The sequence below is a fragment of the Artibeus jamaicensis genome, unplaced genomic scaffold (assembly GCF_021234435.1).
Source record: "Artibeus jamaicensis isolate MK-2021 breed Jamaican fruit bat unplaced genomic scaffold, CSHL_Jam_final scaffold_474, whole genome shotgun sequence".
NCBI lineage: Eukaryota > Metazoa > Chordata > Mammalia > Chiroptera > Phyllostomidae > Artibeus > Artibeus jamaicensis.
Window position 1 is genome coordinate 13,332,669 of NW_026522046.1, and position 27,848 is coordinate 13,360,516.

Below are 27,848 nucleotides of genomic sequence, written 5' to 3' on the forward strand. Positions count from 1 at the left end.
TCACTTATTAAAATGATCATATAAAATTGTATTTATCAATATTGACAACAATTATATATAAAAAACTAAATCGTTCTGTTTTGTACAATAATTAATATATTATATAATTATAGAGATAAAAATATAAATATAAAGAGATATGAATATCTCAATAAATAATCTGGTAGTTCATATACCAATATTTTAATAGCAATTTGGGTGATAAAATTATTTTCTCCACTATGTTATATTAGCTCCTAATGCATATTTGTAACAGTACTTCTTGTGCAAAATAAACAAATAAGTAAAAGCAATTTCTTTTTTCTTGATTAGTATGTGATAGCAGAGTAGCAGATAATTCTTTATAGGCATCTGGACATTACATTATTTTTGAAATTGCCTCAGAGCCTATGTTTTGCCCACAACTTAATGAGGCAGATCCAAAATCAGATTTTGATTAGCTAGAGCCTATAATTTAACCATCATTATTTCTGACATATTCTTATGAGCAAGAGACAATTTCTGAATGTACAATATTGCAAAGTCATAATTAAAATTCATCAGGACCCTGTTCAATATTTATAAGCATGTATTACATAGGAGATATTGTGTTATTACTGGGTGAAATGAAGATAGACACTTGGTTCCTAGCCTCAGACATTTATAGACTGGCGGAAAAAAATACTGCTTGTATCACAAGGAAGACAGTGATAAGTGCCCTTTAAGAGTTTCAGATATAATGAGTTTACAAAAGGGAGAGATAAGTTTCTGAAATGACCTTCAAGAATCATACAATTAATATATTTCCACTAATTTATACTTACTAAGGCAAGAGATAATGCTAAGTCATTTTAGTAGCTCTACAACAAAATGGATATATACTAAAAGATTTTTTTGTTTACTTCCATTATTCAGACAATTAAATGATCAGAATACTTCCTTCTTCAAAATTTCAGCTAATCAAGGCTTTATTTGTAAGAGCATAGGAAAATATTGTCTCTACCATTAGGCTTAATTTTCAGTGTTCTTTACAATTCCTTCTATACATTTAGACTAAAGTGTTTTCCAGTTCTTTCATTTTGTCCCATTCTTTCTGAGTTAAAAGTAGAGTTGTCGGTGTCATGCTGTGAGGTTGCTCATTGTTTTCCCCAGTATTTCTTTGTTTAAACATATCGTCCAAACCAGAGGAAACAAACTCGGCCTTCCCCCATTTTTTGCAAATCCATGTAATGAGGTCAGAATAATATAACTATAGAAAAACTCAAATATCACCTTTGCAATTAAAAATCTCATTTTCATTTTTAGTGTGTTTGTGTGTGTGTGTGTGAGGTGTGTGAGAGAGAGGAGGGAGTAAGAAAGCAGGAGAGAAAGGGAGAGAAGAGAAAGAAAGAGCTAATTCTGGGAATTAATTCTTTAAGTAAATGTATTTTCTTCTTCAAAACAAAAAAGTAAGTAAATTTGTAACATTGTAAAGAATATAATAGCTAAAACACTAGTAGGAAAAACAAACTATTTTATTTTGACAAAGTGAACCAATTTCCCTTCTCAATTAGTAGTAGTAATTTGGGTATAAAAATCTCATATTACTTGTTTGTTTTAAATATGAATCTCTTACTCTCATGAAAGTTAAGAGCCAAAGACATATAATTGGTAATATTTGTTCAGCATGAGCATGCTGTTAGCAGGATTTTTCAACAAGTCTAAAATATTAAAAGTAAAAAGGACTTTCAGAAATCACCAACTTCTCATTCAATAGACAAATGTCTCCCAGCACCCTTTGGTTGGATGATAAACACTGATAATTGTGAATCAGGCCCTGAAATGTAACTTAAAGAACATTTAAAGAAATTTGTTTTTTAAAAAGAGTTTTGTTATTCACCAATGAGAATTAGAGATTCTAAGTGCATTATTATTTTTTCCTAAGTATCTTTCTCATTATGTAAGAGATAATTGTTCTACTATTTTCAGTTTAAAGCTTGTTCTACTTTGTGAAGGTGATGTAAACAAAAGAACTATGAAATAGCTTTTTTTCCTTCAGTCATATCTTCCTAGATCATTACATGCATGCTATACAGGGGTTATTTTTCTTCTTTAATGAACCATAAAGTAGAATTTTTTCTTTTGAGCTTTTCCACCTGTTTTTCTGGTACGTAGCCATTGGTAACATGTATAATCACTAATATTTCAGACAGAAGTTGGTGTCGGGCACTGGGAGGTGTTAGTTTCTTGAGACACTCATAAACCCTGGTTGGGAAGGACCTTACTACATTTGATGTAATGCCAAGAGAGAATGCTTGCATTTTAAGATTGACTTTTATTTCAAAAATTTTCAAATAATGCTTAGAATCTTGTGTTAACTTTTCAGGTATTATTTCTGCTCTTGTGTGAATTGATACTTTCAGGAAACAAATATATTCACACTCATTCTAAAGCAGGAATCAACAAACTATAGCCAGCAAGCCAAACAGCCCACTGCCTTTTTTTGTAAACAAAGCTTATCTTAAACACAATCATGCCCATTCCTTTATTTTTATCTATGGCTGGTTTTCTGGCAACAAAGTAGAAGGATAGGGACCATGTGGGCCACAAAGCATAAAATATTTATTATCTGTCTATTTACAGAAAGTTTTCTGATTCTAGCTCCACAGTCAGATCACTATTTTAAGATCCATATAGAAAAGTTATATAAACTTTTTTGTTTTTTTCTCAGAATGTATAAAATTAATATATATGTACTATATATACATTTGTATAAATACATAATATATACAAATACATACATATTTGTTTATATATTTAAGTATGGACAATAAAAATGAAGTGACTACCTACATTAAGAGAAGTAAAGTTTATAAAATAATGGTATATAGTATTATTAGTTAAGGATTATTTTGTTAAATTGTTGATTATTGACAATCTCTAAAAATTAAGAAGGCATTGATTACATACTTGTTATTTCATTTCAAAGATATTTTGGAGTATCTATTTTATTAAATATATGAGGAAATGAATGATCAGATAGATACAGTATGCTCTATATATTATTTCACAGAAATGTTTTTTCTGTATGTTTCTATATATGAAGGCATATATTCAAAGGATAACATACATTTCCCCATACAGAGTATTAGTAAAGGAAACATTTAAAATTGATGAGAGCAATTTTTTGAATAAGTCATCAATGTTACAGGAATCACATGAGCCACCAAAGAGCTGGGAGTAGTACCTACTGCAAAGAAGGAATGAGGCTCAGTGACAACAGGGGAGTTAGAACTAATGAGTAAAAACATTCTTCTTTGCAACCTTCTCAAAATTTCCAGTCCATGGAATCCACTTGGTGAAGTTAACCCTTTTGTTCTTTTATGAAGGGAGGAAAAATTGGGAGAGGACAAATTTGATATGGAAGGGAGAAATTATCTCTTATTCTATTCAGAAAGAACATGTACATTTGAATTAAAAGCACTTTTTTGTTCTCCTTTCAGGAATTTGCATTTCAATAAAATCAACTCATTTTTCCTCTTTGGAACAGAAGCTATAACTTACTCACTTGGCACATGGTGTTTGATAAGTGTTCATTGATCTTTTATATAAACTTAGTCTTGTAAAGAAACATTTTCTGAGGCAAATTTAACTTTTTTTTTCTATGAATGTGCCAGCACTTAATAACTTTCTAGTTTCCACATAGCAAATGATACCCTACTGAACTAAATTGAAAATTCACTTCTCTGCTCAATATTTCTTCCTTTGTTAAGAAAATAATCGAGCCCAGGGAAGTGATTATTTCTCTAAAGAAGTGTGGGGTGGGAGAGTAGAGATGAGATACCATGGGCGTTGAGCCTAGAGGTCAATGATAATCACTAACTGTGAGACCTTGGGCCTCAAGGCCTCTAAATTTCCTTATTGAATATAGGGGCGGAACGGATGGACTCTCAATTTCCTTCCAGTTGCAATGGAGGGTATTTGGAGACTATGCAAGTAAACTGAGAAGGAAATAAATTTGGATGTAAAAATAATCATTACAGTAATATGATGAAAACGGGTTGGGGAAAATAATCTATTGAAATAAGAAAATGTAATTTTTAAAAGTTAATAGTGTAAAAATAAGGACTAATTTATGTATATATAAGGGGATATTAAAAATATTTTTAAACTATTTAAAATAATTAACAAAAACATAATGAAATTAATGCATGAAATGTATTTAATCCATTAGTTTACAAGTAACAGGAATTTACTCTGATTAATTTCAGCAAAAGGAAACTGATTGGAAGACCAGCTGGAGCTTCTAGAATAAATGGGAAAGGCTGAGAACAAAGCTTGGACAGAAGAAATAACTGAGGCTTATCTGGAGTGCCAGGAACTGGCAGCTATAGACTGTTCTTGAACTGCACAGCAGGGATCCTGAAATTAACAGAGGGTGTTTCCCACAAACCATAATTGAGGGGAAGGGAGGAGTGGATGATATGGTGTTTAAAATGCTTTGCATAACAATGGCAAGCTAATAGCTGTGCTGCCACCTAGGGTGAAAGATGCAGGGGACTTTAAGAGCAGGAAGTGACTCATGACATAGCCAGAGAAGGTCGATGCCCCTGTGTCACCAGAAACCCATGTCCTGAGTAAAGCTGGCAGCTGAAAGAAGGCAAAAGATATGAAGGAACTGGCAAAAATGGCACATTATAGGAGGGGCCGGCTATGAGGTCACAGAAGTTCCAGGCTGAGCATTTACAATAAGGTCTGGCTGAAAAGAGAAGGACCCTCAGTTCACCATGAGGTCTGGTATATAAGGATTTGCCATGCAGTTTGGAGGAGGATATGTCACACAGCTTTGGAGTAAGAGCTGGAGTAAGAAGGAGGCCCACTGGGAAACCTGCGTGCGGAGGATGGTCACACAGCTGATGGAGCCGGGCAGGGCCTGCCTAGCCAAGCACGGATTTGTGGGAGATGCTTGGAGCTGAACTGAACTGTGACTGGAGATGCCAATCTACAGTCTTATGCTTTTCTGAGGGATGATACCTCTGACTGGCATATTCTAAGACTGGCCTAGTTTGGCAGAGAGGCAGGGCTATATGTTTTTAGGTATTTTAAAGGGAGTGGGTCCTAATGCCAGAAATCCACCACTATTCTAAATCTGACAACCTTTTAATAAGCACCCCTTTCCTTCTTCTGCTTTTGCAGAAGGGAGTCATGCTTCTTGGCAGCAGGCAATCAAACCACACAGCTGTTCCAGAACAGCATTGCTGGGATTCTGTAACATTCTCAGAGCCCGGACAGATTGTTTTAAATGATGCTGTGGCTGCTGCCGCAGAATAATCCAATTACTTTCAAAAGTCTCTGTTCATTTTGTGTTCAATTGTAACTTCAAAGTAAATTCATGTTATATAAATGTTGTGAAAGCTATAAAATATAGCCATCATATACCAACACATTGAAAATATTTTCCACCAAATACCTTAACTGTGCAGTTTAGGTTTAAATCCCTAAATACAAGATGATAATTCAGCCAGCTATTCAGCTATGATGGAAAAATCATTGTCAACCTCCCTGTTTGGTGCACAAAAAGAGGTCTTCATATTTTTCCATCACTCTTTTCCAGTTCATCCACTGCCACCTTTAGGGCCTATCTTAGTTACTGTCCTGATTCTGATAGCACTTTCCATATAATTATTTGTTTGAAATGAGAAAAAAAGATCCAACTAGAACAATACAACACATTTATCACCTTTTTCACTGAAAGTCTAAAAGCCTGGAAGAACTAATCGAAAAGCTTGAACATTATCATCAAGGACCTGACTCCTCTCTGCCTCTCTGACCTGTCTCCCATGCCCTGGCCTGACCCTCAGACTTCACAGACTGTTGACCTTAACAACAACCCCTGGCTTGGGGGCAGCCCAATCACACACCATCGGCAGAAAGAAAGGTGGTTTTTCCCAGCAGCTTACAAAGGAAAATAAAAAAGCTTGTTTCCTCAGAGACAGTCAGCATCCCCCTGTCCACTGGACCTGTTTGTACCATGTGCTTCCACAAACTGACTGCTTTGTTACAGAGACAGCTCGTGAGGACTGGAGCAAGCCAGCCAGCAGGGGCCCACCTCTGCAGTGGGGCCAGCACAGGCAAGCGCGTGGAGGAAGGGCATGGTTTCCCCAGGTGAGGGGGCATGAACGGAAAGCAAAAATAACCATGGTCTACCACCCATTTGGAACAGGGTGCTTCTCTTTTAAATTAGAATTATTTGCAATAACATTTGCCTTCATTGTTCTTTTTTTTTAATTTTTCCCCTTTCTAATCTTTTGGAAATGGAGAATAAAAAGCAGGTTGTATGCCAATTTATCTTCACTTAATCAATCTATGTAAACAAATATAAAGTATGTGGCTTTATTTCCATTATTCTGTTCTAACTGTACCCATTCTTCATTAAGATAAGATGGCTAACATCATTTTTGTAATACCATTTCTTAATTAATTTGTCAAATTATTCCCTTAAAGTATTTTAAAATATTTGTTTAATATCTTTTTATGCCACCCTTAGCTTTATTTGAATTTTTAGAATCAATTTAAAGATTCATTCACAATATTTAAACACTTTAATAAATATAACGTTCATTCTTTCTCAATGTAAATATAAATATGAGTTTTATTTTCGTTCTAGACATAAGGATGAGTATTCTGTTTTGTAAATTCCCATTCCTTGTGGCCACAGAGATTTACAGAGGAATCCTCTCATTTTATTTCCATACCAACAGCAATTATAAACAGCATTTTAGATTTGTCCTTCATTATATATCCTGCTCATAGCCAACTGCAGTGCTGTTCTATGGTGACTTAGTCCTCGCCCAGTCAAGGGACAACTGTCCTGGCAGGGTGTATGGTCTAAGCAGTCACAAAATGTATGTCTTTGGCACCCTTTCCTGGTGTATTAAGAAAATGTAATTTCATGGAGCAGACATGGAGAATGTACCCTTAAACACAACTACAGAAGAAAGTATTTCATTTTACAGTGGGTCCAGCTTCTCTGGCCTAACATATGTTCAAAAGTAAAATTAGAACATGTGAGAGAAAAAATATTACTTATTAATTTGATGGGTTTGTGAGAAACATTTTAAAGTCATACTCAAGAAAAAATATTTGTAATGAATACTTTATTTACAAATAGGTCAATGCGTGTGTGTGTAACACACACAAGTGCATACAAAAAGTGCATATACACCAGTCAAATGAACCTGGCATGAAAACTATACATAAGTAATGTTTAGCATAGTTTACAAAGATTGGTCAAATAACAAAATGCTAATTTGTCCTCATACTATCCACATATTCTAGATCATAGTTCAGATTCAACTCCTATGTAAAGAAAGGCCTAGCCCTTGACTAATTGATGCTTGTTCTCCAATTTGTAGTATGCCTGCACACAATCTTTGCTCAATTTTATTAGGAAGAGTAACAAAAAATCACAATGTTAAGTATTCAGAGAATGATCTTTGAAGTCCAATTACACAAAAATTGAAGTCTTTCAGTGAGGAGCAATGCTTCTCGGACAAGTGAGTGTTTCAACTATTCATGCTATTAAACATTATGCTGCTGTCTATGTGAACACTGTCAGTTTTACCACGTTACTTTTCCTCTTGGCATTTCCATTTCGATAGTGTTGGCTTTGGTTTGGCCTATTAACACATTTACTTAAATTGGTGTCAATCATTCCCAGAATACAAAGGTATTTGATAGAATATCTTGATAAGGGGTAAAGAAAATAATATTAAGACACACAGCAGTTGGCAAAAGTAGGTTTGCAGTTGCTTGTATAGAACAGAATAAAATAATAAATTATAATACAGGAATAAACTCTGTTTTACATACTCACAGCTATAAACCTACTTTTGCCCACCTTGTTTTTTTCTGACAATCCCAGAAATGCCAACTTTTCTATACCTTGACAGAAATTTATTTACTATATCTGGATCAGGCACATTTTCTGCTGTATGCATAAAAACTCCCAAGAAAGCTTTTTGATTAAAATTCATCTTTAGATGAACTAAGTTACTTGGACACTTTAAGTTAATTTAGAACATTGGGCAACTAATCCTGAAAAGTAGTAATGAGAAGTGGTACAGATTCCAGAAAGGGGCTTAATCTTTATGGTCTTCATAGACTACTATGCATATCAGAGAAGGAAGATGCCATCAATTCTCTTCATATAAAGGCTCTATATGGGTGTACTGCACACAAATCTTCAAACCTCCCAGTGAGACACAAGGAAAAAAATCTGCCTTTAATCCCCTATGTAGTACCCTGGGTGGGCAACAGTTTATCCTTCATTCATTCATAGAGTATCTATTGGGAAAGCAGCTATGTACCGGGCACTGATTTACATTCCAGGAAATCATCAGGGAACAACAACAACAAAGAAGCTGTCCCTCCATGTCCTCATATGTCTTAGCTTCCAGAGAGGAGAGACTGACAGAACACATGGCCAGTCAATGACTCGACTGCACAGAATGGCGTAAGTGCTATGGTAGTACAGGATGAGGGGCTGGGCTGTAGTACACGGGAGGGCCGAGGCTTAGAAGTTCAAATAAGCTAGAATATGAAGTTATCACTGTAAAATACCTTGGCCATAGCAGGAGAGCAAAGAGGAGGGTAGTAGGAGATGGGGTTAGTTAGTTCAAAGAACAGATTCTCTAGTGTCTTTTAGGCCATTATAAGGTCTTTGGCTTTTACACAGAGTAAAATAAGAAAGAGCACAGTATTGTCTGAGTTAGGATTTAAGAATACCTGCGGCTGATATTCTGAGAACTGACTGTGGGAATAAGAGGACGAAGGTGGAACAGTTAGGAGGCTATTGTAAACACATTAGAGGGGCCAGGAGTGGAGGCAGGAAAGGCAGTGAGATATGGCTGGATTCTGGCTGTAAACAATAGAGCCAAGAGGATTTCCCAATGACGTGCATGGGCAGTAGGAAATAAAAAGAAGAGTAAAGGATGGCTCCAAAGTTTGGGGCCTGAACAATTGGATGAGAGGTAAGATGCCTGAGGTCAGATAAGAGACACTTTGAAACTGTTGACAAGTAAAATGATTTTGGTGAAATAATGAGACTGTTAGGACGCTCTCGTTATTACTAAACCAGCTCCCAAGAGAACTCTGCCACATCTAAGGAAGTCATTCTAAGGAATTATAAAGAATGAATGAGGCTTTGTTCTTGGAAAACTGTTTAAGAATTGAAGCCCCAGAGGTTGGAGGTATCATTCTATATACAACCAAAAGCTGCCAAAGACAGAGATCTGAAGGATGAATGTGGATTTGAAAAATCACATTAAATTCATTATTCAGGAAGCCAATAATGGTGAAGAATTACAGAGAGCCTTCCAAGTCACTGCCATGTGTGTCTGAGAGACAAAGAGTAGAACCAGAATGGTGGCAATGTAGGTCCTACGAGCCTCAGAGAAGAATCTTCTCCTTAGCTTTGGTTCTCCAAGAAGAAAAAGAACTGTGAAGGCTAAGATTCTCGCACCTTGTTCTGAGGAGCCAAGTAAAGCCAATATAACATTACCTTTTGATTGTACAATAATCATATATACTATGGTTTTGTCATGGAAAATAGGTTTATATGTATTGTAATTTTTAAAGGTGTTTTAATATGTTAATTAATTATACAGGCCATGAAACTGAGCTGGCCTTAGTAGCCTAGAAAATCAAGCCCAAATCTAAGCCTGTAATACCTCAAGGTTAACAAATCAAAATGTAAAGAAAATCAAGCACAAACAGCCAAATAGATTTTCCTGAAGAAGGCGATCACTTGAGCCATAGCCAATCAAACAATTTCTTTGCTGTGCTTTTCTGCCTCTGCTGTATAAATGTCTTCTCCCAGCTCCTATTGGTGGAGGGTTGCTAGCCACTTTCAGTGCTGCTCAATTCAAATCAGTTTTTAGTCAAACAAAACTCTTAAAATATTTAGTGGGCCTGAGTTACTCTTATAACAGACATAGTATCTTTTGAGTCCTGCAATAACTTTTGAAGTAGGTAAGATGGTATTGCTATAATACCTGTTTTACAGAACGGCGCAACAAACAAACGTCACTGAGGCTGAGAGAGGTAAAGCAATTGACCGAATATCACAAAGCCAATTAACTGTCGACCTGGAAACATTCTTTCTACCCCTACGTTTAGACATCAATCCTGTGATTCCCATGTTGCTTAATGCTCTCCATTCTTGACTAATATAGTTGGTAAAACCAGGAATCATTAAGGCAACTGGTATTTCAACTTAGAACTAATCTACACAGGCAAAGAATGACACTGATAAGATCAGCAATTAGCAGTTCTGTTATCTTAATAAAGTTACACAGCCAAGCTTTCTGCCTCCTCTCCGCATATGACCTTTTGCCCCCCCCAAAAAAGAAGAAAAAAAAGAATTATTATAATGCTACTGGATAAGGCTGACAATGAAAATAATGTAATCTGTCCTTCATAATGCAGCAGTTAACTACAGTTCTAATCAGTTTTGACCTTATTAATTTTGGTTCTTATTGACACCTAATACATACATATATACATACATACAATGCTTGTGAAAATAACCTAATATACATTTTTGTTTTTATTAGATGTATGATATTATACATTAGTATTACAATATTATTTGAATAATTTTATATTATCAAAATATTATTTGTTTTCTTTACTAAAGACTATGAACTGACTTATATTCCTAATTTTCTGGAATTAATAATGACAGTAATTGAGAACATAAGATCCTTAATTTTGAGCATAAAATGTCAATATAGTGGCATTTTACTGTAATGACAGGAGTGTCATAGCGTGCTTAAACTATATCTTATATCACAGTTTACATTACTTGCTGAGTATTTGCAAGGAATCACATATTTTAAGAGACACTTTGTGATTTGATAATATTGACTATTATCATGTTGCTCAATAAACTGTAAACTGTTTTCATAAATATGTATATTTATGAATATAATGATTTTTTTCTAACTGAATTTTCCTGACAGATGAACTTTGAAAATAACAGGAAACATTTTACTCTTTGGGCGTCCCTGTACACTACTCTCAGTTAAAGGACATTTATCTATATTGTATTTTCTTTTTAATTTTGCACTTGCAAGAACTGAGCATTTGGTTGAGAAGTGGTCCTTCTGCTGACCTCTGTTGCTCTTCAATATATCTGTTTGACCGAAAGGCCCAGTTGGCCACTCTGCTTCCAGGACTAGCTGCTCCGAACGTGTGAAGCAAGCCCAGCTTCAGTCTATGTCTGCCAGTCTAATCTCATTAACAGCAATGTTTTGCTGCAAATCTAAATAGATTGTATCTCCTCTCTCAGAAATGCAAGCTTGTTAGATGGTTTAGAGGACATAGTGAAATAACTAATATACATACACATGTACTTAGTACAAAACCTGGCACACATATGCTCAATAAATATTTATTTTCCTCTCTATTCTTCTCAGCAAAAGAAGCCTGCACTGCTTTCAGTACTCAATGCTAAGACTAACAGTAACCAAAACACACATTCAGTCCTGCCTTCCTAAGTCCACCAGCCTAAGTGTTTGAATTAATGGTCAATCGCAATCTAGTCTTGAAGGACCAAATACAACCCTTTGAGATGACTTTACAAAGTATACAGCACAGCCGTACTAGTCCTGAGAATGATGGAGTTTGGATCAACTGCAATTATGAAATAAAGGTGGTACAAGTGGGGGAAATTGTTTTTCTTTTATTGCATTTTTAATTACCATTATCTCTCTTTTACCCCCATCCTCTCCACCCCTCAGTCACCACATTGTTGTCCATGGCCATGAACCCTTTTTCCTTTTTTCTCGATCCCTCTACCCCTTAACCCCTTCCTCCCCACCGCCAGAGCTGTCAGCCCACTCTCTATCTATGAATCTCTCTATTCTACTTGTTGGTTTAGTTTGCTCATTAGATTCCACGTATGAGTAAAATTGTATGGTATTTGTCTTTTCTTGACTGGCTTATTACACTTAGCATAATGTTCTTCACATCCAATGATTGATTAGAAAAGACATTAAAAATTTGATTATTAAGTTCCTTGAAAGACATAAAAAAAGATAAAATGATGGGAAAAGGGGGATTAATGAAGAAGGCCAAAGAGAGCAAGGTTAAAAAGAGACTAGAGGAGAAGAAAAGTAAAATGTAAGAGAAAGTGTAAAAGTAACTCTAATTAAATTTATTTTGTGCCTGGCACATAGCTTCCTATGTGAATGCCTTTAGAAGAATGATTGAGTATCTTCAGTTTTTCTCCAAAAATTGTCTATATGCATTTTCAATAGAAAAAGATGTGATCATAATGATACTGGCATTGAGAAAACATATGCTATATAGCACAGAGACTAGACCTACAGAAAGTGTACTCAACTAGTACCACTACCTAGGAAGGTTTATTTCTCAAGTAATTATTCCATGTACTTGTGAAATTCTGCTTTCTTGTTCAGGTAGGTTTATTTGAAGGAATAATGCCTGGATGTAGTGAACACATCTAACCTGTGTGTTCATATCCAAACGATGTTTTTGGACTGAGCAGATAAGTTTACAAGTAAAATTCAATTCCTACTATCTAGTAAAATGCTTTACATAATTAAAAATGTTCAGAATATAACTAAATCTGTCAAGAGTCAATCTCAAAAAGTGATGTTATGTGTCCACCTATGGTTTCCTCAGGAAACTCTCTATGACAAACATCAGAATCTCATCCAGATAAATGATGAGTCTGACCTAAATGTATTGTTTATTTTTTAGAATGAAACTAATCAGTAATCTCCAAAATACTAATAGGTCTATAAAAATACAGAACAAATGACTTGTTTTTAATAAAGCAAGGATTCTATAAGAACAACCACCTTTTATGTATGATGAGAAGATCTTCTGAGAAGTATTTGAACACATCACGTGAAAACTTACATAGCGCTCTAAATGACTTTCTCAGACGGAGCTGAATGCTGCACTGTTGTAACAAGTACTCTTCGACATGCTGACAGATGAAAAGACCACACCATAGAGCATGGCTTTCTTTGACAACTGCACAGATTTCCTGAGTTACTTAAAGTTTTCGGCTAAATAAACTCCGCGTCCCCATACTACGGCCACATGTTTGAAGGTAACAATTTTTATGACTTTATTTTTTGAAATATATTTTGTGATTGGAAATTTAATACTGAACAACAGTCTCTTGAAAAACTTCACATTTAAGGAGACTCCTGTACAAATTGAAGAATCACTGAATATAAAATTATTATAATTTTAACAGACTTAGACTGCAATGATTACTTGAACATTCATTCTGAGATTTTCTTGATTCTGGCTAATGTTAGCTAATAGATGTCTTTAAACAAGTACACTTTAGTTTCTGTAATTTTTTTCTTATTGAAAAGTGAATAACTTGCAAAGATTTTTCCCAACAGTATTTTACACTTAGCCTCAGCACTATATTAGAAATTTTGGATCTCTAAAGCATGAGATGGAACCTTTGAAGACTGTTTTCTGGGATTCGCACTGGAAAGCTAATGATCACTTTACAGCTTGCTGGGGCATCTCTGCAATGGAGCGCACTGCACCTGCATGGGGTGGGTAAGGCAGCATCTGCTGCTCCTGCTCTGATAGGACAATCACAGAGGAATTCGCTGCACTGCATCCTGGTAAAGGAATCATGATCTGTGTCTTTGTGGGCTTCAACATGCAGGATGTGAGGCGCTCTGTTTCCCTTAATATTGTGGTGGTATATGTGATGGCTGAGGCAATGTTGTGCTGAAGCCAGTAACTCTGGTGATAACTTTGTGCTCACTAGATCTTCATAGAAGTGTTAAGTTTCCAGAGTGGGTAGTCAGGGCAGGAGACTGGCTCCCCAAGCTTTCTGATCCTGTAGAGGAAGCAACATCCCTGGAAGGCCTCTGTTATCATGCTGTGCTGTGGGCCTTGGAGACCAAAAGTGGCTCTTGCAGCCCTTCTAAGGCTTTGTAACAACTGATTCCATATCAGAAATTCATTTCTCCTTAAATAGAGTGCCTTCTGTTACCTGCAGCTAATCACTGACAAAACACCGAATTAGAAAAGGGCAAGAGGCATATGCAAATATGTATATAATAGTATTGTTAGCAATAAGAAAACAACTTTAGTATATAAATGTTAAAAAAAGGAACTGATAACAAATGGTAATATAGCTATACAATGAACAACATACATTTATTTATTTAGAAAAATTCAAACTTACAAAAATGCTGTTAAGTAGATTATAATTCCACTGTATTTTTGTCTAGATTCACTCATGTGCCAATAGTATTATTGGCACATGAGTGAATCTAGTAATATCAATAGTAACATATATTTTTGAAATATAAAGTATAAATATTAAGGTGTTAAAATGGAGATTACTGTTTCCTTTTAGTAACAGTATATTTATATTCATTATATAAAAAATTATCAGTATTTTTCCTGGATAATGAAATTACAGGTGATTAATTATGTTTTTATTCTTTTGCCCATATATAGTTTATAACTTTCTATGAATATACAAAACTAGGTTAATTCTCAGGGAACTATTGGTAATGTACATAATTCTTTTATCTAAATTTTTATTTCTAGTGTAAAGTGAAAATGTCAGTTATCATTATGGATCTTTACCAAGCTAGAATATGACACTTCATTTGAGATCATACAATACCTTATTATTTTCTGAACCTCTAATCACCTACTGGACATTACTAAAACTTGTATAATGTTTTAAATGATACTCTATATACAGCAAGAAAAATATGTGATTTTATTGCAAAGTTGATTAAACATAAAGTTAGCTTTGTAAAACATAATTCATACATTAATATCCATTCAATTTCTGAAACTTTCAAGCTAAATAATTCTGGATTACTTTACTTGAAAAAGGATACTGTGGGGAAGAGTATAAATTTTGATGTTAAGATTCTCAAATAGCTTTTTTTATTTTTTTTAATTTTTTATTTTTTAATTTAATTTAATTTTTTATTGATTATGCCATTACAGTTGTTCTATTCCCTCCTTCATTCCCCTCCACCCTACCCCCTGTCCCCACCATTACCCCCCTTTAGTTTATGACCATGTGTCTCAAGTTCTTTAGATTCTATATTTCCCATACGATTCTTGCCCCCCATCTATTTTCTATCTACCATCTATGCTACTTATTTTCTGTACCTTCTCCCCCCTTCTCCTCCTCCCACTCCCCTGTTGCTAACCCTCCTTGAGATCTTCCTTTCTATGTTTCCACTCCTGATCTAGCTGTCCTTTTAGTTTGCTTTTGTTTTAGGTGTGGTTGTTAATAACTGTGAGTTTGCTGTCCTTTCCAGGAAGCTCAGAGAGTTCCAAAGAAGTTGGACCCAAGAAGAAGCACACCAAGGCACATCATAATTACATTAGCCAAGATTAAAATGAAGGAGAGAATCCTAGAAGCAGCAAGAGATAAGGGGACAGTCACCTACAAAGGAGTTCCCATCAGGCTGTCAGCAGATATCTCAAAAGAGACCTTGCAGGCAAGAAGGGGCTGGAAAGAGGTATTCCAAGTCATGAAATCCAAAGACCTACAACCAAGATTGCTCTATCCAGCAAAGCTTTCATTTATAATGGAAGGACAGATAAAGTGCTTCTCAAATAGCTTTTTTAAAAAGACCCTCTCTAGCTTCACGTCTCTTTCAGTTTTGCATCTAAACCACTGCCACCTTAAACTCTTTTCACAATTATCATTAACTGTCACAGATACATGAGCTGGATTCAGGGGGAGATGGTTATCACAGATGGATGTCTATGGCAGCCGCATGTGCGTGTGTCAGAGTTACATTGCCTTGGAAAAGAGTTGTGACCATCAGCAGTGAAACTGAAGTTGTCCTTCACCCATTGTTATCAAATATGGCTTACAGATTTAAAAGCAGACTGTGTGAAACACAACAACACAGGTAAACCATAAACGTGAAAGTTGACAACCTAGAAATCAGAAGAGCTTAGAAAACCAACTGCAGACACTCTAATACACTGTGAAGCTCAACAAACAAAAACAATGAATAAACACACAAATAAATAAAGAACAGATTCAGTAGTAAATTATTGTATAAATAAAGATTGTTTGAATCAACCATCTACAAAAACATTTGATCGCACTTCACAACATCTGCACAGTATATGAGCACCTTCGTATAATTCTTTCTATTTGAGAATTCTTCCTGAGGTGGAATTGAAATGATTTTTCTACTCCTTGCAGACATACCAAAAATTGCTAGGATGGCCTTCAGGACAATTGTTTCAGGGTTAACATACCTTAATTTCTTCTGCTGTTCAATTTCTTTTATCACTCTGCTCTTAAAATTATAACTTTACAACTAAAAATATAGTTTAACAGTAGTAACTGTGGAAGGATTAGTGTCAAGTTGTAGGACTCTGAGGGCTATAACTTTGCAGGTGAAATTCCAGATCAAAGGGAAGAAATAATCAGTGCCTTACAGTTTTATTAGCACTATATATGGAGGTGTGCTTCCCACCAAGTATGCAAATTATAGATCTTGCCATTTGAGAGAGTCCATTTTCAAAGTGAACAGATTAAACACTTACGCCTCTGTAACGTTTCCAACTTTTACATACATATAGAATTTCTTTAAAGTGTCTTTTCTGTGGCGAATTTAATAAGATACCTATAGGAAAAGGTTCTGGAATACAGCAAGTTTGGGAAGACTGCATATTCTGTTTACCTTTGGATGTTTGCCACACACGGTAACGTTTCGAAGGTTCCACTCAGTACACATACATTTCACATCACACACGCGGAGTCGCCAGTTTAAAACAAGGTTCATTTACATGTTTACATGTTTAACCCTTTATATAACATTATTATAACAATTTATTTTTGTTTCAGAGAATCAGTTTCTTTTTTTTCCTTCAGTCAAAGCATTTATTTCACTTGTTACTTTTTCCAGAAGCCTACTCAGTTTTGATTTTAGATTTACATTTTTTCTCTTAAAATTGTATATAATTTAAAAGCACGAAATGATGCTTTGATACACATATACACTGTAGAATAATTACCAGCATTAAGATAATTAGCACATTCATCACTGCATAGTTAACATTGGTCACTTTGTGTGAGCGTGCGTGTGGGTTGAGAATGCATAAAATCTATTCTCAACAACTTTTCAGCATACAATACTGTATTGTTAACTATAGTCACCTTGTTGTATACTAGATCCTCTGAACCCATTCTTCTTATAACTGAAAATCTTCCCACATCACCCCATTTTCACCCCCCACAACTCCCCAGGCCCTGGTAACCACCATTTTATGATGTTTTATAAAGTTGACTTTATTTTAAGGATTCCAAGTATAAGTGATATGAAAGAGTATTTTTTATGTTTGTCTTTTCACTTATTTTACTTAACATAATGCTCTTTAAATGGATCCATGCTGTATTGGATAGCAAGGTTTCCTTTTTTATCACTGAATTATTCCACTGTATGTAGGAATACACACACACATTTTCTTAATCCATCTGTTGTGGGACACTTAGGTTGTTTCTCCAACTTGGCTACTACAAATAATGCTGCAATGAATATGGTGGTGCATTTATCTCTGAGATATTTATTTAGTTTCCTTTAAATATACATTCAGGAGTAGAATTGCTGGATCATATGATAATACAGTTTTTAAAATTTTTTGAGGACATGCCATGCTGTTTTTCATAATGTCTGTACCATTTTACATTTCCATGAATAGTGTATAATGCTTCAGAGCCTGACTGCATTTGTTATCTCTTCTCTTTTTCTATAATAATCATCCTAATAGGTATAAAATGGCATTTTACTGTGGTTTTGACTTACATTTCTCTTATTATTTGTGATGTTGAGCACATTTTCATATACCCCATGATCATTTGTATGTTTTCATTTGAGTTGTATGAGTTCTTTATATAATTAGGATTATCTTATCAGATACAGATAGTCCCCAGCATATGATGGTTCAATTTATAATTTTGCAACTTTACCATGTTGAAAAAGTAATATTCATTTTGTAGAAACTGTACATTAACTTCTGAATTTTGACCTTTTCCCAGGCTAGCAATACATGGTATGGCACTCTCTCTCCATGGCTCACAGTCAGCCGCTCAGTCACAGGGTGAACAACCAATAGTGTATGGCATATTCATTGTGTTGGATGATTTTGCCCAGCTGCAATGTGTTCGGAGCATGGTAAGGTAAGTGAAAGGTAGGCTAGGCTAAGTGTAAGGTAGGCTAGGCTAAGCAATGATTTTTGGCAGTTTAGGTGTATTCAATGCTTGCTTGACTTACAATATTTTCAACTTACAATGGGTTTATTAGGACATAATCCTGTTATAAGTCAAACTACCTCTATACTGTTTACAAATATTTTCTCCCATTCTATAGGTTACCATTTAAAGTTTATTGATTGTTTCCTTTGTTGTGGTACCTCTTATTTCAATGTAGTCACACTTGTTTATTCTAGTTATTGTTGCTTGTGTTTTTGATGTCTTAACTAAGAAATCATTGCCAAGGTCAATATAAATAATATTTTTCTCTATGTTTTCTCCTAGGAATTTTATGATTTTAGGTTTTACATTTAAGTGTTTAGTCCATTTTGAGTTAATTTTTGTGAGTGAGGTAAGGCAGAGGTCCAGTTTCATTGTCTCACATTTGTACCTCTAATTTTCCCAATACCATTTATCACCAAGACTACCCTTTCCTCACTGCAGGTTCTTGGGATCTCATAAAAATCTGTTGACTGTATATGAATGGGTTTATGTCTGGGCTCTTTATTCAGTTCCATCGGTCTATGTGAGTTTTTTAAATGCCAGTAGCAAATTATTTCATAAAAAGCTTAAAATCGGGTAGTATGAGGTTCCCAGCCTTGTTCTTCTTTCTTAGACTTGCTTTGGCAATTCAGGGTCTTTTATGGTTCCATACAAATTTTAGGGTAGTTTTTTTTCTATCCTTCTGAGAAATACCATTGAAATTTTGATAGAGTGTGTTCCAAAATGTATATATTGCTTAAGGAAGCATGGTCATTTTAACAGTACTAATTTTTTTCAATGGAAGAACACAGGATACCTTTTCATTTAGTTGTGTTTTCTTCCATTTCTCATTAATGTCTTATACTTTTCAGTGTACGGGCCTTTTAACTTGTTGGTTAAATTTATTCCTAGGTGTTTTATTGATTTTGATGCTTTTGAAAATGGCATTTTTGAAAAACTTTCTCTTTCATAAAATACATTGTTAAAACATAGAAACAAATTATTTTGTTAAAGAACCAAGCAAATAGTTCAAATCCAAAATATGAGTACAAACACAAAATTACTTTTAAGATACCACTTAAAAAAGAGAAACAACAAATAAAAAACATAATGAAGAAACCACAGTTTATACAACTTACCAAAGGTAAGTATATGCCATGATACTAAAATCACCCAGTACCTATACTTGATAAATAATTCTTATTTTTGAGCATAAAACCACATTTATTAACAAGGGGGGAGGCAGATGGAAATGGGAGGGAGATGGGAAGGGCTAGGGGTGGGCTGGGATGGGGGGAAAAGGCAGAAAACTGTACTCAAACAATCAAAATAAAAATTAAAAAATAAATAAAACTACACCTATTTAAATCAATTTCATTATTTATAAGAGTTCTACATGAAATGTATGTCCTAATGGGAAAAATTTCGAAGTTACTATATTGAAGTTACTATGTAGAAGATTACTGATGATATTAGTGTTAGGTTTTTAAGCAAAACATATGAAAGGTTAGATAGGGAAAAATGATAATTTTTCAGAGTGGGTTTCATTTTTCTAAGAGTTTATTTATTTATTTTTAGAGAGAGGGAAGAAAGGGAGAAGGAGAGGGAGAGAAACACAGATTTGAGAGAGAAACATTAATCAGTTGTCTGTCATAAGTGCCCCAACCAGAGACCAAACCTGAAACCCAAGCATGTGCCCTGACCGAAATGGAACTTGTGACTTTTCACAGGATCATGCCCAACCAACTGAGACACACTGGTTTTATTTTTTTAGTGGCAAAAATATATTGTACTGCATTAATAATACTGTGTAAGTGAAACCATTATATCTAACCTACCAGCAATGATAATTCACTACTACTAATCCTGAGTAAATGTTCGACATTTGAGTCCTGTAAAGGACTAGTGTCCAATATACCAATCAAAATGTCACAGACAAAAATAAATGAGTTAAAACCATTTTAAGAATGTGACATTAATTTGTCTTGTGTGTATAAGCCCAAGCTACAATTGTTAATATCGCAAATTGTATGAACTGTTCTTCAACTATATAGTTCAAATATTTGAACCAGCTGCCTTCTGAAATTTAGGGTTTTTTTTTTAAGATTTTATTCATTTATCTTTAGAGGGGAAGAGAATGAGAGAGGGAGAGAAATATTAATGTATAGTTGCCTCTTGTGTGTCCTGTGCTGGGAAATGGCCTGCAACCCAGGCATGTGCCCTGACTGGGAATCGAACTGCAATCCCTTAGTTCAAAGGCCTGTGCTCAATCCACTGAGTTACACCAGCCAGGGCTGAAATTTAGGGTTTTAACCAGAATTTCACAAAGACTTCCCTTGATATTTAAATTTAAATAAAAAGCAATTTACAAATTGTCAGTGTATACTGAACAGAAAACTTTGTAAAACACTAATACCAGGAGGGATTGCTTGCTTTTAACACAAAGTAAAGCCTTGTAAACCTGGTAAATAGACACGCCTGCCAGCAGAATTACAATTTGAAATGTGAGACTTTTTAGAAATATTAAATTAGTGTAAGAAAAGATTTAAGCCAGTTTATTAGTCTTGATGTTTACTTCAGTTGACCACTAGTAGTAGAAGCAGCAGAAACAAAGATAAATTAAGTAGAACCCACTGAAAAGAATTCACTATGAAAAACAATTCATAGTGAACAGAAAAGTACAATTTCTCTTCTTAAAAAAACTAAACAAAAGGTAAAGAAAAAACAAGTTATACCACATACCATAAAAGACAACTCAGTGGAAGAGATTTTCAGTCAATTTTACTTGCATATTTTATAGCAAACAGAACAGAATTTAAACTTTGTTTTCATTCAGTTATAATATGCACTAACATATAAGCAATAGAAAGAGAAGACAACTATTTTAATTCTGTAACCATACCTTCTGTATTCTACTGCTCTGCATTTTTGATAATATTATGAACTAAATACTTTCAAAATTCAAAAGTTGAAGCCTAAGCACCAGAAGTGACTATATTTGGAAGCAGAAACTTTAAGAAAGCAACTCATTTAAAATGAGATCATAGGGTGGGACCCTCACTCAGTAGGACTGATTATCATACAAGAAGTGGAGAGGATACCAGGAGTGAGGGCACAAAGAAAAAGGACACGTGAGGACATAGTGAGAAGGTGGCCGCCCGCAAATCAGGGAGAGAGGCCTCAAGAGAAAACTACCCCATCTTTACCTTATCTTGGACTTCCAGCCTCTAGAACTGTAAGAAAATAAATTTCTATTTTTTTAAGTCACTCGGTCTGTGGTATTTTGTTATGGCTGTCTTAGATGACTAAGGCCATCTTTTAAAATTTCAGAATGTATAAACGTATAATTAAAAAAATTAATAACTCTGTTATTTGAAAGTTGAGCTTCTGGTAAATCAAGAATTTGAACTAATTAGCTCTTGGGGCTAAAGTATCTCCCATGGGTTGTTTTATGTCCCTTAGAGAATAGAGGTGTGGTTTGGCAGGATAAAGACCAGCACGGCAGCCATCGGTAGCAATTGTACAAGTGCCATGACAGGCATAGCTGTGGCAATTCAGTGCCTGTCAACCCAAGAAAGGCCAGAAGGAAGAGGGCAGAAGCATAAATCATTGCCCTTGATTTGAACAAGGAAATGGAAATGGACATCAGCACGTGTGATCTGAAAAGGCACTTTGGTAGATCAGTAAAGAGGATTTTGTTTACATGACTAGAGTTTTGAGCTTCAGAAAGACTGGCGGTTAAATTTCCTCAAGATTATCAATACATTCAAACTTTTTGTCAGTGTTCTACAATACATAATTCTAAGTTAAAGCAATCACATGGTTTTTCTTTCCTGTAAATTCCAGTATAGCACATATTCACAGTTGCTCTTATGTTTTAGCCTTTTATTTATGTCTTACGTTCATGGTAAAATATAAGTTCCTAGACAACTGAGGTATTTCACATGCTGACTGTGTGCTTACACACTTAATGTCATACACAGTTGGGATCTCTATAACAATGTAACACATAGTAGACCTCTGCAACAAATGGGGAATTCACAACTAAGTGATACTGTGGTAGGATTATGGGTTCAATACTTTAATGCATGTACTGGGTTGTCCAAAAAGTCCGTTTACTTTCTTCCATAAAATAAAAAACACTTCTTTCATTTTCACCAATAACTTAATTGATTTTGACATTGTCAGATGTTGGCTATTTATTGTGTGGTAGAGCCTTGATTGTTCTCAATTAATGTTTTGATTTGATTGCTATTAACTTCAACTGGTTCTATCTGACTGTGGAGCATCATCCAGCATGAAATCTCCAGCACAAAATTTGGCAAGCCACTTTTAACACATTTCATCAGCTATAGCACCTTCTCCATATACTGCACAAATCTATTTTTTTTTTTTAGTTTTAGGCAGAGGGGAAGGGAGTGAGAGAGGGAGAGAAACATCAATGTGTGGTTGCTCCTCAAGTGCCCCCTACTGGGGACCTGGACTGCAACCCAGGCATGTGCCATGACTGGGAATCAAACTGCTGACCCTCTGGTGCACAGGCCAGCACTCAATCCACCGAGCCACACCAGCCAGGGCTGCACAAATCTATTTTTATATTTCAGTTGCATTTTTACCTTTCTTGAAAGAACAAAGCATAACATGCCAAAAACATGTGCATTTTCTTCCACCTTCAGTATTAAAATGCCTACGTAAAAATTCACTAATTTTGATTAGTTTTTTAAATGCATGTTGATATTACAGCTGTCACAATATGATCTAACAAAATTATTTCAAATGAAGTTAAAGATACCTAGACATAACTAGAGCCATCTTACAGAAAAAAAAATGAACTTCCAATAGTTGAAATGAGATATATGTACTGTATTTTCTGGTGAGTAGTTCTTGGTATATTAAAAAAAAATCTTTTTATAAAACAAATATATCTTTGCTACCTTATTAGACTTAAAAAAAACAGCACTGTTTATCCTGTGGACAGTTTTACAATATTGAAGCAATTGTTTAGTTTTGATTAGGTTTGCCAGCTTCTGGCGGGTGCTTCAAAGCAACATTTAAGGAGAATATAGTTAGATTGACTACTTTCATATGTACAAATGCTTCAGGCTTCCCTAAAATGACCTCTTAGATATTGTACCAATATTTACTTGAGATGTACAGAGCATTGACTAATATATGGGTGATGAAATTCTATTTTCCTACAAGCAAAATCAATATCAATACATTCTGTGACCTGTGAAAGATGATTTTAAAAGCTAAATACTCTTTTAACTTTACCTTGTCCGGGAATCACTTTATCTGCCCTTTCATTCTAAATGATAGCTTTGCTGGATAGAATAATCTAGGTTGTAGGTCTCTGCTTTTCATCACTTTGAATACTTCCTGCCAGTCTCTACTAGCCTGCAAACTTTCTTTTGAGAAGCAGCTGATAGTCTTATGGGAACTCTTTTGTAGGTAATTCTGCTATTCTCTGCTGCTGTTAAGATTCTTCCTTTATCTTTAAACTCTGGCATTTTAATTATAATATATCTTGGTGTGGTCCTGTTTGGGTCCTTCTTGTTTGGGACTACCTGTGCTTCCTGGACTCATATGTCTATTTCCTTCAAAGTAGGGAAGTTTACTTTCATTATTTTTTCAAATAAGTTTTCAGCTTCTTGCTCTTCCTCTTCTCCTCTGGTACCCCTATGATTCAGATGTTGAGACATTTAAAGATGTCCCAGAAGTTCCTTAGCTTAGCCTCATTTTCCTTGAATTATATTTTCTTCCTGCTGTTCCGATCAAATGCTTTATTCTTCCTTGTGTTCCAAATCATTGATTTGACTGTTGGCTTCATCCCCTCCGCTGTTGGTTCCCTGTAGATTGTTCTTCATTTCACTTCATGTAACCTTCATTTCTGCCTGGCTCTTTTTTATGTCTTGAAGTACCCAATGAGTTACTTGAGCATCTTGATAACCAGTGTTTTGAACTGTACATCCGATAGGTTGCTTATCCACATTCTGTTTAGCTCTTTTTTTTTTCTGGAATTTTGTTCTATTCTTTTATTTTGGTCATATTTATTTGTCTGGTCATTTTGACAGCCTCCCTGTGTTTGTTTCTGTGTATTAGGTAGAGTTGCTCTGATGCCCTGTCTTACTAGCATGGCCTATGGTAAAAAAAGTGCACACACATAGAAGTTATATGGGGCAGAGCCTTCGGTAATTACCAGGGAGGGGCAACTCTTGTCACAGCTCTGTTGCTCTGTATGGTGAAGGGCTTGGAGAGGGGACAATGCCACTTCCTGACTTCTGGAGTTTTGCCCTGGAGAAAGCTGTTTCCCAGCATTTGCCCTGTTGCCAATCATTTCATTTTTTCCCCATATGCCACTGGTGCCCTTCCAGCTATTATCCTGGTGGTGAATCCCAAAGGGGGTGGGTCCGTGTGAGTCCTAAGCCTGTTGCTGTCCCTTTAAGAGGATTCTCTTAAGAATTCTGCAGTTTCTTTCCCTGCTCCTGCCTCCACTGGCATTTACAGCTGGAAGTTATAGGGTCTCATCTTTCTGGAGCTGAAGCCCTGGTCTGTTTGGTCTTGTCTGGGGATGGGATCCCTCACTCCTGAGGTATGCCTCTCAATTTTTATGCACCACACATAGATGTGGAACTGCCCATTCCACGTCTCTGCACCTTTCTGCTCCTCACCACCTCTCTGCACCTTCCCTTCACATCTCCACCCCTCCATCCCTCTGCCTCTCTGCCTCTTCACCCCTCCTTCCTGAATGAATGTGTCTTAAGTCTTTGGTTGTTGGACTTCCATACAGCTCGATTTTTCTGATACTTCTTGGTGATATTTGTTTTGTAGTCTAGCTGTATTTTTTGCTATACTTGTGCAAGGAGGTGAGGTGTATTTACCTATACCTCCATCTTGACCAGAAGTACCAAATTATCATATATATTTTGATATATAAAGATAAATAATCCCCAAGTTTTATAATTGTATATGCTATTGTTTATTTGAACTTGTGGTAATTGTGTCCTTCTAAATTGTCCTAAGACATATATACAATCTCAACTGAAAAAAATTTGCTTTCAATGCATATTTAAGTTTAGTTTTAGGTTATTATCTAAACATTTTCCATATAGAACAAAAATTCCTCTCCCAAATAAATAAGGAGGTGCATCTTTTATGTCACTATTTATTATTGATAAACCATGTTGTACTTTTAGATACTAATTAGAGTCAGATACCAATATTTTATAGTGCTCTGTTATAAATGTGCCAGGGTATTTTCTTTTTAAAACACAGATTTTATTATTTTTTAAAAGATTTTATTTACTTATTTTTAGAGAGGGGAAGGGAGGAAGAAAGAGAGAAAGAGAAACATCAATGGGTGCCTATCATGCACCCTTTACTGGGGACCTGGCCTGCAACCCAGGCATGTGCTCTGACTGGGAATTGAACCAGTGACCCTTTGGTTCACAGGCTGGAACTCAGTCCACTGAGCCACATGAGTTAGGGCCAAGATATTTTCAAAAGAATTATATCTTCAGATATTTCTATAAACATGGAATTTCTACAGATAGCTATTTCTATAAGATATGATACTCCTTAAAAGTTTGTTATTTGTATTTACCTATAAATTTCATTGGTTACATGTATCTCAAGATTCTGAAAACAGGAAAACTACATATGAGAAGGAATAGACACCATTTTTAAACTAACTTTCCCTGATTTCTGGATCATTAAGCTTACTTATACTTTCCTCTTCTGGATCACCCACTTACTTAGAAATTTTAACTTCCCAAAGGAGACATCTGTCCTAATCCTCCTCTTTTGAGTATTTCCCAGATAGATAAAACATTGAAAGAACTCAAAGCAATAAACTGATTAGAGGAATTTTTAATGGATCTAAACATAATCTAGGGTATAAATATTGGGGTTTGGTTTATTTTAAATGTACAGATTTATCTATTCCATCCTTCATAATGTCTTCTTTATTTCACTACATATAGAAATGTCTATGATAACTATGAAACTAGAAAATACATTGTAAAAGTATAAAATTTTAGTTTGCATTACATTTCAACCCAGAATTGTGGCTACTCCCAAGCACTGTTCATTATCTCTCTTTTTCTAATTTAGTTTCTGTGATGTTTATTGGATACTCTGCAGGCATAAAAATGTCACTTCTAATACACACCCCTAGCCCTTGCTCAGGGTTGGGAGGAAACCACCTTCCAGGTGGTTGCTTTCCTTTTGAGAAATCATATAGCATTTCATCCAAAGTGAAAGATTTAAAAAGAATACAGAAATAAAAGTATAAACTCTACTAATAAAACAAAATACGCAAAATTCTTTGAAACAGGTGAGAAGTGACTGAATTTAAAAAATCAGTAACTAGTGAGACAGTGTCACAAATTACTTGATTTTTTAAGTTGCTTTGTAGTAAAATGCATGTTTCTGTTTTCCATGTTTTTTAAACATTATTTTCTAAATATATTTTTTTAGCTACCTGCTTATTCTAGCAGTTAGACACAGATCTGGCTTATAGTGCCATGGAAATATAGGGTGAGTCCCAACTTTTCTCAAAACATGCTTGAGGAAGACGAAATCCAACAGTAAGTTTACAACAAAATGAAAAAACTAGAAGAATTGGAAACTTGTGATCCATCAATTTTAAGAAATAAAGTTTCATCTGTACATACACTCCCTGTAACTGCATAATTCATACCTACAACTATAACCATAAAAGAGTAGCAAGTACAAACCTTCAGGACATAAGAAATTGGTTGAAGGGATATTGACAAAAACTAAATAATAACTCTTTTCTTAAAACATTGACAAATGGTTTTATGCACATTAAAAATATCAAGAAATGCCAAATTATAGAAAAAAACAGCAGTTTTGCCTAAAGATTTTATGATGAAGCAGTTCATCTTACCTCTGCCACCAGCTGCTGAAGAGATGGTGAAGCCACAGAATGTAGACTTGAGTTGCCCTTCATGGGGCTGTGGAGACTAACATAAGCAACAACATTTCTCTGCAGAACTTTCTTGAAATCCTACAATCAAAAAAACAAAAAAACAATCTTTCTCTAGCATAAGTAAAAGTAACAGGTTCTGTTTAATCTGTTACATATTGAATAATAAACACTATCTACTTAGAATCATGACCTTGCAGTTTTTTCAAGTAATTTCATGCCATTAAATAAGAATACAAAACTCATAAAAGGATTTTAAATACATGTGGTAAGGAGTTAAATACAACATTTTGATGAAATATTTCAAAGCATGTTCTTGAGGAAAGTCAAATTTTAAGGGAACATATTCTTTAGCAGTTAACATGTGAGGAGATTCACCTCCAGAACACATAGCAGAATATTTGTTCTAATGGTGGCACTTAATGTTATAGCCTGGGAGTTAGGCAACAGACAAGGGAAAGCTAATCCAGTGATTAATAAACCAGTGTTTCCCTTGAAGCAGCAGGATGCTTTCTGCACACAGTAAATCTTTATTGAGAGCAAAATAGAGCATAATGCAATTGTGTCCTGGCCCATTTTACCTGAAATACAACCTGATGCATTTCACACACATTAGGAACATGAAATATTTCAATAGAA

At 35.1% G+C, this 27,848-nt stretch overlaps 1 protein-coding gene across 5 annotated transcripts in view; it reads right to left on the bottom strand.

Annotated features, from left to right (window-relative positions):
• NAALADL2 (N-acetylated alpha-linked acidic dipeptidase like 2) overlaps positions 1-27,848 on the bottom strand; it is a 1,140,409-nt gene that overhangs the window by 275,005 nt on the left and 837,556 nt on the right. For all 5 annotated transcript variants that reach the window (XM_053657983.1, XM_053657979.1, XM_053657982.1 and 2 more), the window contains one exon: positions 27,171-27,290. In XM_053657983.1, the coding sequence (XP_053513958.1) occupies positions 27,171-27,290 (120 nt within the window). The remainder of the gene's footprint in view (positions 1-27,170; positions 27,291-27,848) is intronic.